This window comes from Micropterus salmoides, unplaced genomic scaffold (genome assembly GCF_014851395.1).
Source record: "Micropterus salmoides isolate LMB-PRFRI ecotype aquatic unplaced genomic scaffold, ASM1485139v1 Ms_hic_scaffold_11, whole genome shotgun sequence".
Classification (NCBI taxonomy): domain Eukaryota; kingdom Metazoa; phylum Chordata; class Actinopteri; order Centrarchiformes; family Centrarchidae; genus Micropterus; species Micropterus salmoides.
Genome location: NW_024040152.1, coordinates 996,555 through 1,008,888, shown reverse-complemented (window position 1 = coordinate 1,008,888; position 12,334 = coordinate 996,555). Strand labels below are relative to the sequence as shown.

The 12,334-nt window shown below is 40.5% G+C and overlaps 1 protein-coding gene across 1 annotated transcript in view; it reads left to right on the top strand.

Moving 5' to 3' along the window:
* The window catches only part of LOC119896906 (aldehyde dehydrogenase, mitochondrial-like), a 37,954-nt gene that overhangs the window by 5,587 nt on the left and 20,033 nt on the right, over positions 1–12,334 (top strand). Inside the window, exons 3-5 of the mRNA XM_038710328.1 lie at positions 8,102–8,242; positions 8,978–9,057; positions 9,260–9,371. Coding sequence (XP_038566256.1) covers positions 8,102–8,242; positions 8,978–9,057; positions 9,260–9,371 — 333 coding nt within the window. The remainder of the gene's footprint in view (positions 1–8,101; positions 8,243–8,977; positions 9,058–9,259; positions 9,372–12,334) is intronic.

The following is a 12,334-nucleotide window of genomic DNA, read 5'->3' as shown; positions in this document are numbered from 1 at the left end:
AAACCAGTATCAACAATTCTATCAATGGTATTGTTCAGACATTACCAAATCTAGGGTGTGGCCACATTTGTGTGTTGGCTCAACGACATGCTGAATAAAATCAAAGGAGAGTAAAAGCTGTAAAAGGTCCTTAGCCTCGCTACCAGAGACATTGTCAACATGCAAATTTAGGTCCCCAGAGATGAGAATTCTATCATAATTAATAAAACATATAGACATTAGTTCTGATAGTGATTAGTAAGATGGAAGAATCGTTATTGAGTAAGATTGCCTGATATTCAAAAGATGAGAAACTGCCAAGTTTTACAAATGCTTACATTTGAAGGTATCTGGAAAAAACTGCTGCCAGCCCTCCTCCCTTCTTCCCATCACTTATGGTATGAATAAAGTTGTAATTAGGAGGAGATGCCTTGGATAAACGGGAAGCGCCATCGGGGCCAAGCCAGGTTTCTGTTAAGAAAATAAAGTTTTCCTCACAAATAAGGTCATTAATAGAGAAAGTCTTATTAGTAAGTGCCCTGATGTTTAACAGAGCCATCCTTTTTTTTTCTTTTTCTTCATGGCCAAGCTCATCAATATGGTGTTGGCATTTAAGAGGGACAGGAACCAGGTGAGACTTTCTCTGACAAACATTATTTGCCCTGCACTCCCTACTGGAGATAATAGCCTGAATATTGCGAACATCATGGTGATTAGAACTACAACAGTTTGTCGGGGTGAGAGACAAGAGCGGCCGGTAGGGGGAGCTAGCGTTGGGAAGCGGGGCTTAATTGTGCAGCTGTCGAGTGAGTGAGAATGACCATCCATGGAGATGGTGTGTGTGGAATAAACAGTCAGTCACGTGGAGCGCACTATGCAGTGTGCTGAATGTTAACAGCCAACATGTGGCTGCCTACTCTGTTTGGATGAACTCCGTCAGATCTAAAGAGGGATGAGCGGTTCCAGAACAAATTAAAATTGTCTATGAAACCAAGGCAATAAGTTTTACAGGCAGACTACAGCCAGCCGTGGAGGTAAAGGAGTCAAGTGTGGGGATAGGGCCTGAGATAAAATGATTAACAAAACATTCCATTCTGGAACACTGGACCTATTGAATCCAATTGATATCTCGCCCTAAACCATGAATATAATTGGGAGATAGCTCTTCACTGAGACAAAGCAGATGCAGATCTAATCCAAGACCAAATCCAGACTCTGTGACCACGGTCTAGGAATAGAGAGAGGACAACACAAGAAGTCCTGGCTGCAAACGGGTGAAAGAGTCTGTGGTGTATTTGCTTTAATAGTACAATTTTGAATATTCAATGGAGTTGCAGCGATATTTATCATACCATAAACATTTGCTAATTACTGGTTTTGTAAAAAAAAAAACGCACATGCTCTTCTTGGATACTGAGAAGTGACTCAACTGATCTCCATCCCCGCTAAAAGAAAGTAAAATCCGTAGCTTGGATTACTTTGGGTATCCAAAAAATTAACCTTCCTTGAATGCCAACAGCTGTATCATGAGGTCTACACATTATGAAACAATTAAATATCCCCCAGCTATCACCAGCAAAACTGCAAAAGGAAAACAAACAGTATTTTGAGACAGACCAGAAATCCTATTCCTTGACCACTCCAAAGATGGAAGGTCTTGATTATTTGGTTTCAAAACCAAATCGGAAAAAACAAAAAAACACTGTACAACATCTTTGAGCTTTGTGTTTTTCTAACTAAAAACCCACTGATGCAAGCTAATCTTCAGTACATTAAATAAGGCACCGCCATTGTCCATGTGTATTTGCTGCACATTTATCAAGTGCAAGACGCAAAGCTACACAAATTGGATACATTAAATATCAAAATCAATATTTTTCAGTTCTGGTTTTGAAACAAAAAAAACAAATAACGAATGTGTGAAAGAAAATTTCTTCCCAAAGAAGAAATACGGAGTCAAAGATGTGATGAATCAATTCTTTATACATGGCTACAGAGAGTCTACAAGATACTCTCCTCACATAAGACATTTTTTCTCATTTAAATACCCTCAGGTACAAAGACAACAACAACAAATGGTAGTCACATCTGGAGTTTTAGCATACACTTCTTGGATCTTCCTGAGATGACATGAAGAGACGTGCAAATTTATGTAAATAGCAAAGGATGTTTCCTATGGTCCCTGTAGTGTCACCCATTTGTCTGTTAAAATCTCAACTCTACAGATGTCTATTGTAAGAGAATGGCTACTGATTTTATCACTGCTGCTGTCTCTCAAAACCTATTTCCAAAGTTAAATACAAACTTATTTCCAAATAATCTAACAATCTCTAAAATATTTTTCTCACAAATGCTACACAGATTTACATGGATTCAGTCAAAGTTTAATATTTTATTAATTCACTTTATGTTCTTTTCCTCTTTTTACATTTAAAAAAAAAAAATTATTTTATTATTTTTGGTGTCTTATTTTTGAACAGATCACACTTGGAGGTAAAAAGGTTTATAATAACATGTTAGAACATTCAAGGTCTGAGATCATCAGTGTTTGGTTTAAAAAAAGTAGAAATTCACATGTTGTCACTGGTTGTCCTCACAGTTAATCTGAGATGATTATTCCATCAACAAAAAATCCCACAATCAAGACAGAGATTCAGGAGGCATGATTATATGGTATAAATCAGAACTGAGCCAGTCTATCAGTTATTAAAAAAGACATATTAGATATGGCTCAATTAACAAAAAGATGCTTTGTGCTGAGTAACATGTCCCTATGTGTACAAACTACACTGCTCAAAAAAATAAAGGGAACACTAAAATAACACATCCTAGATCTGAATGAATGAAATACTCTCATTAAATACTCCTTTCTTTATATAGTTGAATGTGCTGACAACAGACTCACTCACAAATTATCAATGGAAATCAAATTTATCAACCCATGGAGGTCTGGATTTGGAGTCACACTCAAAATCAAAGTGGAAAACCACACTACAGGCCGATCCAACTTTGATGTAATGTCCTCAAAACAAGTCAAAATGAGGCTCAGTAGTGTGTGTGGCCTCCACGTGCCTGTATGACCTCCCTACAACGCCTGGGCATGCTCCTGATGAGGTTGCGGATGGTCTCCTGAGGGATCTCCTCCCAGACCTGGACTAAAGCATCCGCCAACCCACGTGGCGTTGGTGGATGGAGCGAGACATGATGTCCCAGATGTGCTCAATTGGATTCAGGTCTGGGGAACGGGCGGGCCAGTCCATAGCATCAATGCCTTCCTCTTGCAGGAACTGCTGACACACTCCAGCCACATGAGGTCTAGCATTGTCGCATTAGGAGGAACCCAGGGCCAGCCGCACCAGCATATGGTCTCACAAGGGGTCTGAGGATCTCATCTCGGTACCTAATGGCAGTCAGGCTACCTCTGGCGAGCACATGGAGGGCTGTGCGGCCCCCCAAAGAAATGCCACCCCACACCAATACTGACCCACCGCCAAACCGGTCATGCTGGAGGATGTTGCAGGCAGCAGAACATCGTCTCCAGACTCTGTCACGTCTGTCACATGTGCTCAGTGTGAACCTGCTTTCATCTGTCAACAGCACAGGGCGCCAGTGGCGAATTTGCCAATCTTGGTGTTCTCTGGCAAATGCCAAACGTCCTGCACGGTGTTGGGCTGTAAGCACAACCCCCACCTGTGGACATCGGGCGCTCATACCACCCTCATGGAGTCTGTTTCTGACCGTTTGAGCAGACACATGCACGTTTGTGGCCTGCTGGAGGTCATTTTGCAGGGCTCTGGCAGTGCTCCTCCTGCTCCTCCTTGCACAAAGGCGGAGGTAGCGGTCCTGCTGCTGGGTTGTTGCCCTCCTACGGCCTCCTCCACGTCTCCTGATGTACTGGCCTGTCTCCTGGTAGCGCCTCCGTGCTCTGGACGCTACGCTGACAGACACAGCAAACCTTCTTGCCACAGCTCGCATTGATGTGCCATCCTGGATGAGCTGCACTACCTGAGCCACTTGTGTGGGTTGTAGACTCTGTCTCATGCTACCACTAGAGTGAAAGCACCGCCAGCATTCAAAAGTGACCAAAACATCAGCCAGGAAGCATAGGAACTGAGAAGTGGTCTGTGGTCACCACCTGCAGAACCACTCCTTTATTGGGGGTGTCTTGCTAATTGCCTATAATTTCCACCTGTTGTCTATTCCATTTGCACAACAGCATGTGAAACTGATTGTCAATCAGTGTTGCTTCCTAAGTGGACAGTTTGATTTCACAGGAGTGTGATTGACTTGGAGTTACAGTGAGGAAAATAAGTATTTGAACACCCTGCTATTTTGCAAGTTCTCCCACTGAAATTGTCATCGTAGGTGCATGTCCACTGTGAGAGACATAATCTAAAAAAGAAAATCCAGAAATCACAATGTATGATTTTTTAACTATTGTATGATACAGCTGCAAATAAGTATTTGAACACCTGTCTATCAGCTAGAATTCTGACTCTCAAAGACCTGTTAGTCTGCCTTCAAAATGTCCACCTCCACTCCATTTATTATCCTAAATTAGATGCACCTGTTTGAGGTCGTTAGCTGCATAAAGATACCTGTCCACCCCATACAATCAGTAAGAATCCAACTACTAACATGGCCAAGACCAAAGAGCTGTCCAAAGACACTAGAGACAAAATTGTACACCTCCACAAGGCTGGAAAGGGCTACGGGGAAATTGCCAAGCAGCTTGGTGAAAAAAGGTCCACTGTTGGAGCAATCATTAGAAAATGGAAGAAGCTAAACATGACTGTCAATCTCCCTCGGACTGGGACTCCATGCAAGATCTGTGGGGTCTCAATGATCCTAAGAAAGGTGAGAAATCAGCCCAGAACTACTCGTGAGGAGCTGGTCAATGACCTGAAAAGAGCTGAGACCACCGTTTCCAAGGTTACTGTTGGTAATACACTAAGACGTCATGGTTTGAAATCATGCATGGCACGGAAGGTTCCCCTGCTTAAACCAGCACATGTCAAGGCCCGTCTTCAGTTTGCCAATGACCATTTGGATGATCCAGAGGAGTCATGGGAGAAAGTCATGTGGTCAGATGAGACCAAAATAGAACTTTTTGGTCATAATTCCACTAACCGTGTTTGGAGGAAGAAGAATGATGAGTACCATCCCAAGAACACCATCCCTACTGTGAAGCATGGGGGGGTAACATCATGCTTTGGGGGTGTTTTTCTGCACATGGGACAGGGCGACTGCACTGTATTAAGGAGAGGATGACCGGGGCCATGTATTGCGAGATTTTGGGGAACAACCTCCTTCCCTCAGTTAGAGCATTGAAGATGGGTCGAGGCCGGGTCTTCCAACGTGACAATGACCCGAAGCACACAGCCAGGATAACCCAGGAGTGGCTCTGTAAGAAGCATATCAAGGTTCTGGCGTGGCCTAGACAGTCTCCAGACCTAAACCCAATAGAGAATCTTTGGAGGGAGCTCAAACTCCGTGTTTCTCAGCGACAGCCCAGAAACCTGACTGATCTAGAGAAGATCTGTGTGGAGGAGTGGGCCAAAATCCCTCCTGCAGTGTGTGCAGTGAAAAACTACAGGAAACGTTTGACCTCTGTAATTGCAAACAAAGGCTACTGTACCAAATATTAACATTGATTTTCTCAGGTGTTCAAATACTTATTTGCAGCTGTATCATACAAATAAATAGTTAAAAAATCATACATTGTGATTTCTGGATTTTTTTTTTTTTTTTTAGATTATGTCTCTCACAGTGGACATGCACCTACGATGACAATTTCAGACCCCTCCATGATTTCTAAGTGGGAGAACTTGCAAAATAGCAGTGTGTTCCAATACTTATTTTCCTTACTGTACATTGTGTTGTTTAAGTGTTCCCTTTATTTTATTTTTTGAGCAGTGTACATACAGTACATCAGAATCCCCCTACTACAACCCAGACATTTTTTTTTTTTAATTCTTGAGGAGGAAGTTAACCATTTATAAAACTATGGGAAATGTTTTGATCTCTGGGGGCTTAAACGCTCGAACAGGGGAAAGAGCTGAGATGATAAACACCCAGGAAGACAAACACTGGTGGCACCTGCTTCCCCCTTCCTGAATGTTGTTTGACAACCTAGCTAATACAATGGGTATGCAGCTTTTACTGCTCTGCCTATACTCTGATTGTATATAGTCAATGACAGGCTATGAGGGGACTCTGTGTCTCAGCTCTTGGCAGTAGGGCTGCAACTAATGACTATTTTCATAGTCGACTAATTTTGGTAATTATTTATTCAACTAGTCGACTTGTCACAATTATTTTTGTCACCCCCTAACCCTAATTAAACCATTTAACTAATTAAATATCTTTCAAGTGAATTACTGATCTCCAACACACAGCCTAACTAGCTAACGTTACCATTAAGTGAACAAGGTTTACTATTCAGAAAGAACCCCAGTATCAACGCCAGGGGGAAACCAGGGAAGAAGACAAGACAGCGTAGGCTCCTCCTATAATTCAGTGATTTATACAAACTTTAAAACTTTTAGCTGTAGATTTAGATTTTTGCTTTGGAACTATATAAAATAAAAGCAAGTACTATAACCACAACTGTACACTAACAATGTAATGTCTATTTAGAGCAATAAAGGAACTACTGCTGTAGTTTATTTTTCAAAAGTGCTTCTAGGTTTTAGGCAATAACGCATCAGGAGCCAGATGTTCCTTGATGTACTTTAAACCATTACTCGTTACTAATAACTTTTTTAAAGCTGGGTCTCCGACATTGCCAGCATTTTTGTTGGACAGATAGAGAGAGAGACGAGTGAGAGGATGTACTGCACGAATCCACTACAGCGCTGATCTGCAATCAAATAAGGTTTTAAATAGGCCTAGTAAAACAAACAAAAACCCCCCGAAAATCAGTATGTGGCGGTCAGAGGTTGATTTTGTGGAGGGCCGCCACAAATAAATGAACGAATAGGAAACACTGCCTTTCTTCTGTTGTTGCTGCTGCAGTGGTCTGAGTAACTGGGACCAGAGGTCTGAGTAACTGGGACCAGAGGGCTCTGTGGGCGTGACCGGCCGGCTGGTTGGCACCGCTAACCTCGCGCCTACCCCAAAAACACACATTTTAGATTCGCCATCAATTTTGGTAAAACTGCCAATATTCAAATTCTACTAAATTGATTTCTCACCTCAAAACCGCTCAAAAGTGTATTAAGTGATTTAAATAACTTGACTTTAACTTCTTGCATGACTGTTTCTTCTTCGGGAGTAGTCTCTCAGTCAAGCAGTCATGGCAGACAGTGGAAGCAATAATGCCCCCAGCACTTCCTGTAGTGCATTGCAGTTAGAAATAAACAACCAGAAATGTTCCTAATATGAAGATTGCTCCCTTAAACGGCATCTATGTAACGATGCATCGACAATGAAATTTCACATTGACAACTTTTTATAGTCGACGTCGCCAATTACGTCGACTAATCGTTGCAGCCCTACTTAGTATGTTTAATGAGCTCAAACACCCACTGGGGAAAAATGCCTCGCTAAGAAAATGGGGTTACGGGTAGAGTTAGAGTTGGGGTTTAGGGTATTGCCGTTCCAAGAAAAACATTTCTTGATCTGCCATTCATCTGTATGTTCCAAACGCACTAGAGTCAGAGGTGTTGATAGCATGACGCACATTGTGCTTTTAGCTATGTTATGAAAATTGATACATTAATCAAAAGAGGAGAATTGAATTATTCTTTTGATACAATTTAACGTTTTGATTCTTGGTCACTGCGGGGCGGCTGTGGCTCAGGAGGTAGAGCGGGTTGGCTGTTAATCGGAAGGTCGGCGGTTCAATCCCTGGCTCCCCCTGGTTGCGTGTCGAAGTGTCCTTGGGCAAGATACTGAACCCCGATTTGCCCCTGGCGGCTGTTCTGCCAGTGTATGAATGTGTGTGACTGGTGCTTTGAGTGGTCGAAAAGACTAGAAAGGCGCTATACAAGTACGGAGCATTTACATTTACCATTGAAATCATTGGTAAATTTCATTTTACTTTAATGTATTTGATTCTCCAAAGATATTTTTAACAATAGTATTGCCACTTCATCATGTTGTTGTGTTCAACTTCCAGGCAGATGTTGACAAGGCAGTGAAGGCAGCACGTAATGCCTTTCGGTTGGGGTCTCCATGGCGACGGATGGACGCCTCTCATCGCGGCCTGTTACTCAATCGATTGGCCGATGCCATTGAGAGGAATGCTGCCTACCTCGCTGTGAGTCATCATTAAATGTCAAAACACTGGTGAACAGCACTTGGGGAGAAAGCAGGGATGCTTTTATTTGTACTAAGTTGTTGCCCCACCAGGTATATTCACATGAGCGCACACATATTTACATTACATCCATGTTCAGATAATACTAACACATTATTTAGAGAATAAGTCAATGCTTTCATTGAATATGAACAATTACATAAGTAAAAAACATTACTTGAATAAATATTGTATGATAGAATGAACTTCTGGGAAGATGCAATGTCATTTAATTACCATTGCACACTGGAGAAGGCATAGCTATAGCTCTATGTTAAATTTAGACATTCAGAACAGAAAATGAAACAACCTGGTTGCTCCTGTGAATAACTGGAAATGGTGTGCACACAATTAAAAATTAAAGCTGCAAGCAGTGGCGGGCGGGCCCTCACAGGTGTAGCGTGTCGAGGTGTGAGGCGGCTGTGTTGCAGATGGTTATGGTCTATTTACGCCTAAATGGGACCATAATCGACTAAATGAACATCGTATTGTATTGTAAGACTTGAAACTAGCGATTGAGACCATAAACTCATAAGGAAAGTGTTTACTGAGGTAATAAATCAGGTGAGAAGTAGGGTCATTTTTCCATTATTTCTGTGATGCATCACATAAGATTGCATAGCTTAGATTGTTCCAGTGTTGTATATAGCATGTACAGTTGCTGTGCATAAAAATGATATTGTTTTGTTGTCGCAGGAACTGGAGACCATTGACAATGGGAAGCCATATGCTGTATCCTACACCGTGGATCTGCCTAATGTGGTGAAATGTTTCAGGTACACACAGCACAGGGTTTCATGACATTTTAAAGCTTCATTCAACTGCCTCAGAGTGGACAATTTGTTTAGTTCTTTAGTGTAATATCATAGGTAAGACATAAGAAAGACGAATTAGCTTTGCTTTAAACTTTTGGGGGGAAAAACATTTTTGGTAAGTACAGACATTTTACTAACGCATGTCTAAACCACTTGTGTTTAGGTACTACGCAGGCTGGGCTGACAAATGGGAGGGAAAGACCATCCCTATCGATGGAGATTATTTCTGCTACACCAGACATGAACCCATTGGAGTCTGCGGACAGATCATTCCGGTGAGGGAGGTGGGGGAGGGAGGGGAAAAAAATTTCAATATTGTACATCCTGTTAAACTAAATAAGAAAGATGGGTCCATAGATTCTACATGCAAAGTGGTCTATATCACAAGATGCAGCTCAATTCAGGGAACATGTGAATACAGAGTTTTTGAATACATACTATGTGGGAGTCACTGGCAAAACGCACTTACCATTGTTGTAGCACCTGCTTGTGGACATATGTAATTTCTGGCGTCTTCCATGTGTGCACAAGTCTGTACCACCCTTCTAAATTTAACAGTGCTTTGGACAGTTTTTTTATTTATTTATTTTTTTGCATATTTCACGATTTTTCAACAAGAATGCCACATAGTGGCTGATTTGTGTGAAATTTTTCACAGAGCCTCCGTGTGCCTGTGTTTTGTGTTAATCTGACAATGATGTGGAGATATGACATCACTGCATATGTAGCTCCACCTAGTGGCAGATTAACGGCACATTTTGAATAGAGCCTCGGTGGGGTATGAGAGGTACTGGCTTAAGTTATGAGTTAATAGGACAGACCTATGTGGAGATATAACATCACTTCCTGTTTACGTGCAAGCTACAGTTTTTCCTCTATAACTTTTGCATTTTTGGATTATCAAAAATCTTTCGTCCAGATCAGACTCACCACCTTGGAGGAGTTTAAAAAAGTAGGTTTTGCACATTTCGTGATTTTGTGAAATAAAATTATAGACAGAAATGGGCGTGGCCTATGCAGCTCAGTTCAATTCACGTACATATAAGGTTTTTGAATATGCGATGTACAATCACAGACTGTATACAAAAAAATCGTCGTAGTGTTCGTGATGTCACACATATGTCTCTGAAGAGCTGTTTTGAAGCTCAAAGTCTGTCGCCATCTTGGTAGTGTGTCACCACACGTCACTCCCAGATAATCAACAATGGTCAGTGAGGTGGGGCATGGGTGGAGCCTGGATGCTGAAACCACGTCCACCTCGCTCGGCATTACCAAGCTTAGCTAATTCTAAGAGGCAAAAGAGGCTAAGAAAGCTATATACCACTCTGCGTTGCCAGCCGGTATCTTTCCAAATACTGATGGTCTGCCATAAAATTATTGTCACCCAATATAAGTTTAAAGATGTATCTGGATCAAAGTCATAACTTGTAAATACATATAACTTTATGTTGGTGGTAATAGAAAAGGTATGTCTTTGTGAAACTTAAATGTTTCTTTTAACCAAATAATCACATTAATATCCAAAGAAGTGTTTTTATGCATAATCAGGCATGATATTTACGTGATTATAGGCAATACTGTAGTATTGTTCTGCTGTCAGATAGCGGGACCCGGCACCTCACATGTCCAAAAACGTTGGAGCAAATTTTTAACTCTGCTTTATCTTTAGAAATCCACCACAGATTTTAGGTTCAAACAACTATATTCCCACCTTAAACTATTAAAACTGCATTCTGCAGGAACCGTAGTATTACAACTTAAAGTTGTGTATCTTGTCTTCAGCCATTGCCCTTTTGTTAGGATGAAATGCATTCTGGGATACAACTCACAGACCGCTAGTAGCATAAAGGCTAGTAGTGACAGCGCCGGCAACCCACCTGTCACTCAAAGCAGCCACGCCCCTAATTATGCAGAACTTTAAGGCTTAATATAATTTAAATGGGTAAGTTCACCCAAAATCACCCCCCTCATATCTGTCATGAAGAGCTAAATTACCTTTATACACTAAAACCATTTTTCAAGAACCAGGCTGTAAACATGTTTTTTCTGCTGTAATATTGGGTATTTTAACATGGTAGTCTATAGAGATTGACTCCCTTTTGGAGCAAACCTCAAATGGCCATTCAATGAATTGCAGTTTTTAGCACTTCTGGGTGGCTTCAGAGGTTGCCGCCTGCATACAATACAAGTTACATGGTAAAAGGTTATTTATTTGTCATTTTACAACAGAAGGTTGTATAACGAAACAAAGCTTTGTAGTCCCTTCATCTTACAGACACAGAACTTAATAGATAATTAAATGAGTATTAAAATATGGTAACATTTAAATAAAATAAAACAACAAAGTTAATAAGACACTTATAAGGCCTTATAAGATGTGTTGGAGCATAAATGAATCCATATAAGTCTTAATTAAAGCACAATTAACACATTTATTATCGCTTATTAGAACCTTTATAATTTTTATATACCTGTCATAAACATTAATAATCATTTATTAGACTTTATGAATGTTAATTAGAGTAATTGACACATTTATTATTTGCTTGTAAGACACTTGTAAGACCTTTTTATTAAGAAATTCTTAATGTTTATAGACAGCTTATTAAATAAGATGTTTATTGACATTAATAAGACTATGCAAGTATTTGTCAATATTAATTAAACACATTTATTTCTTATAGCATCCTTATAAACACTTACTGGAAACTTGTTAATAACTTGCACTGGTCCACAATCATTTATCATATATTTATCAAGGTACAAGGTTGTTTATTTGTCATTATATAACACAAGGTTGTATAATGAAAGGGCTGTAGTCCCTTCATGCTACACACACAAAACGTAACACATCATTAAGTGCATCTTAAAATATGGTAACATATGAAATAAATCAAAACTATATATAGTTATTTATATACATGGATACAGACATGAATTTTGTTATATATATTTTTTTAGAATTTGTGTCTAGGGTGAATGTAAACGGCAGCAACAAGATTATAATATGGTTTCATCACATAAAAAAAAGTCTGACATTTTGGAGCACCAAGCATCATTGATGTAAAACATTGAGTCCACCTCATCATGCTGGAGTCTTGCGCTGACTGCTCGGAACACGGACCCCCCCGAGTGCTTGACCCGGGATGTTGATGCAGCAGGTCTCTGTATTCATAACATTCATGGCTGCATGTGTGTGTTCCCTCACAAAGATAATTTGTGCGTTGTCGCTTGACTG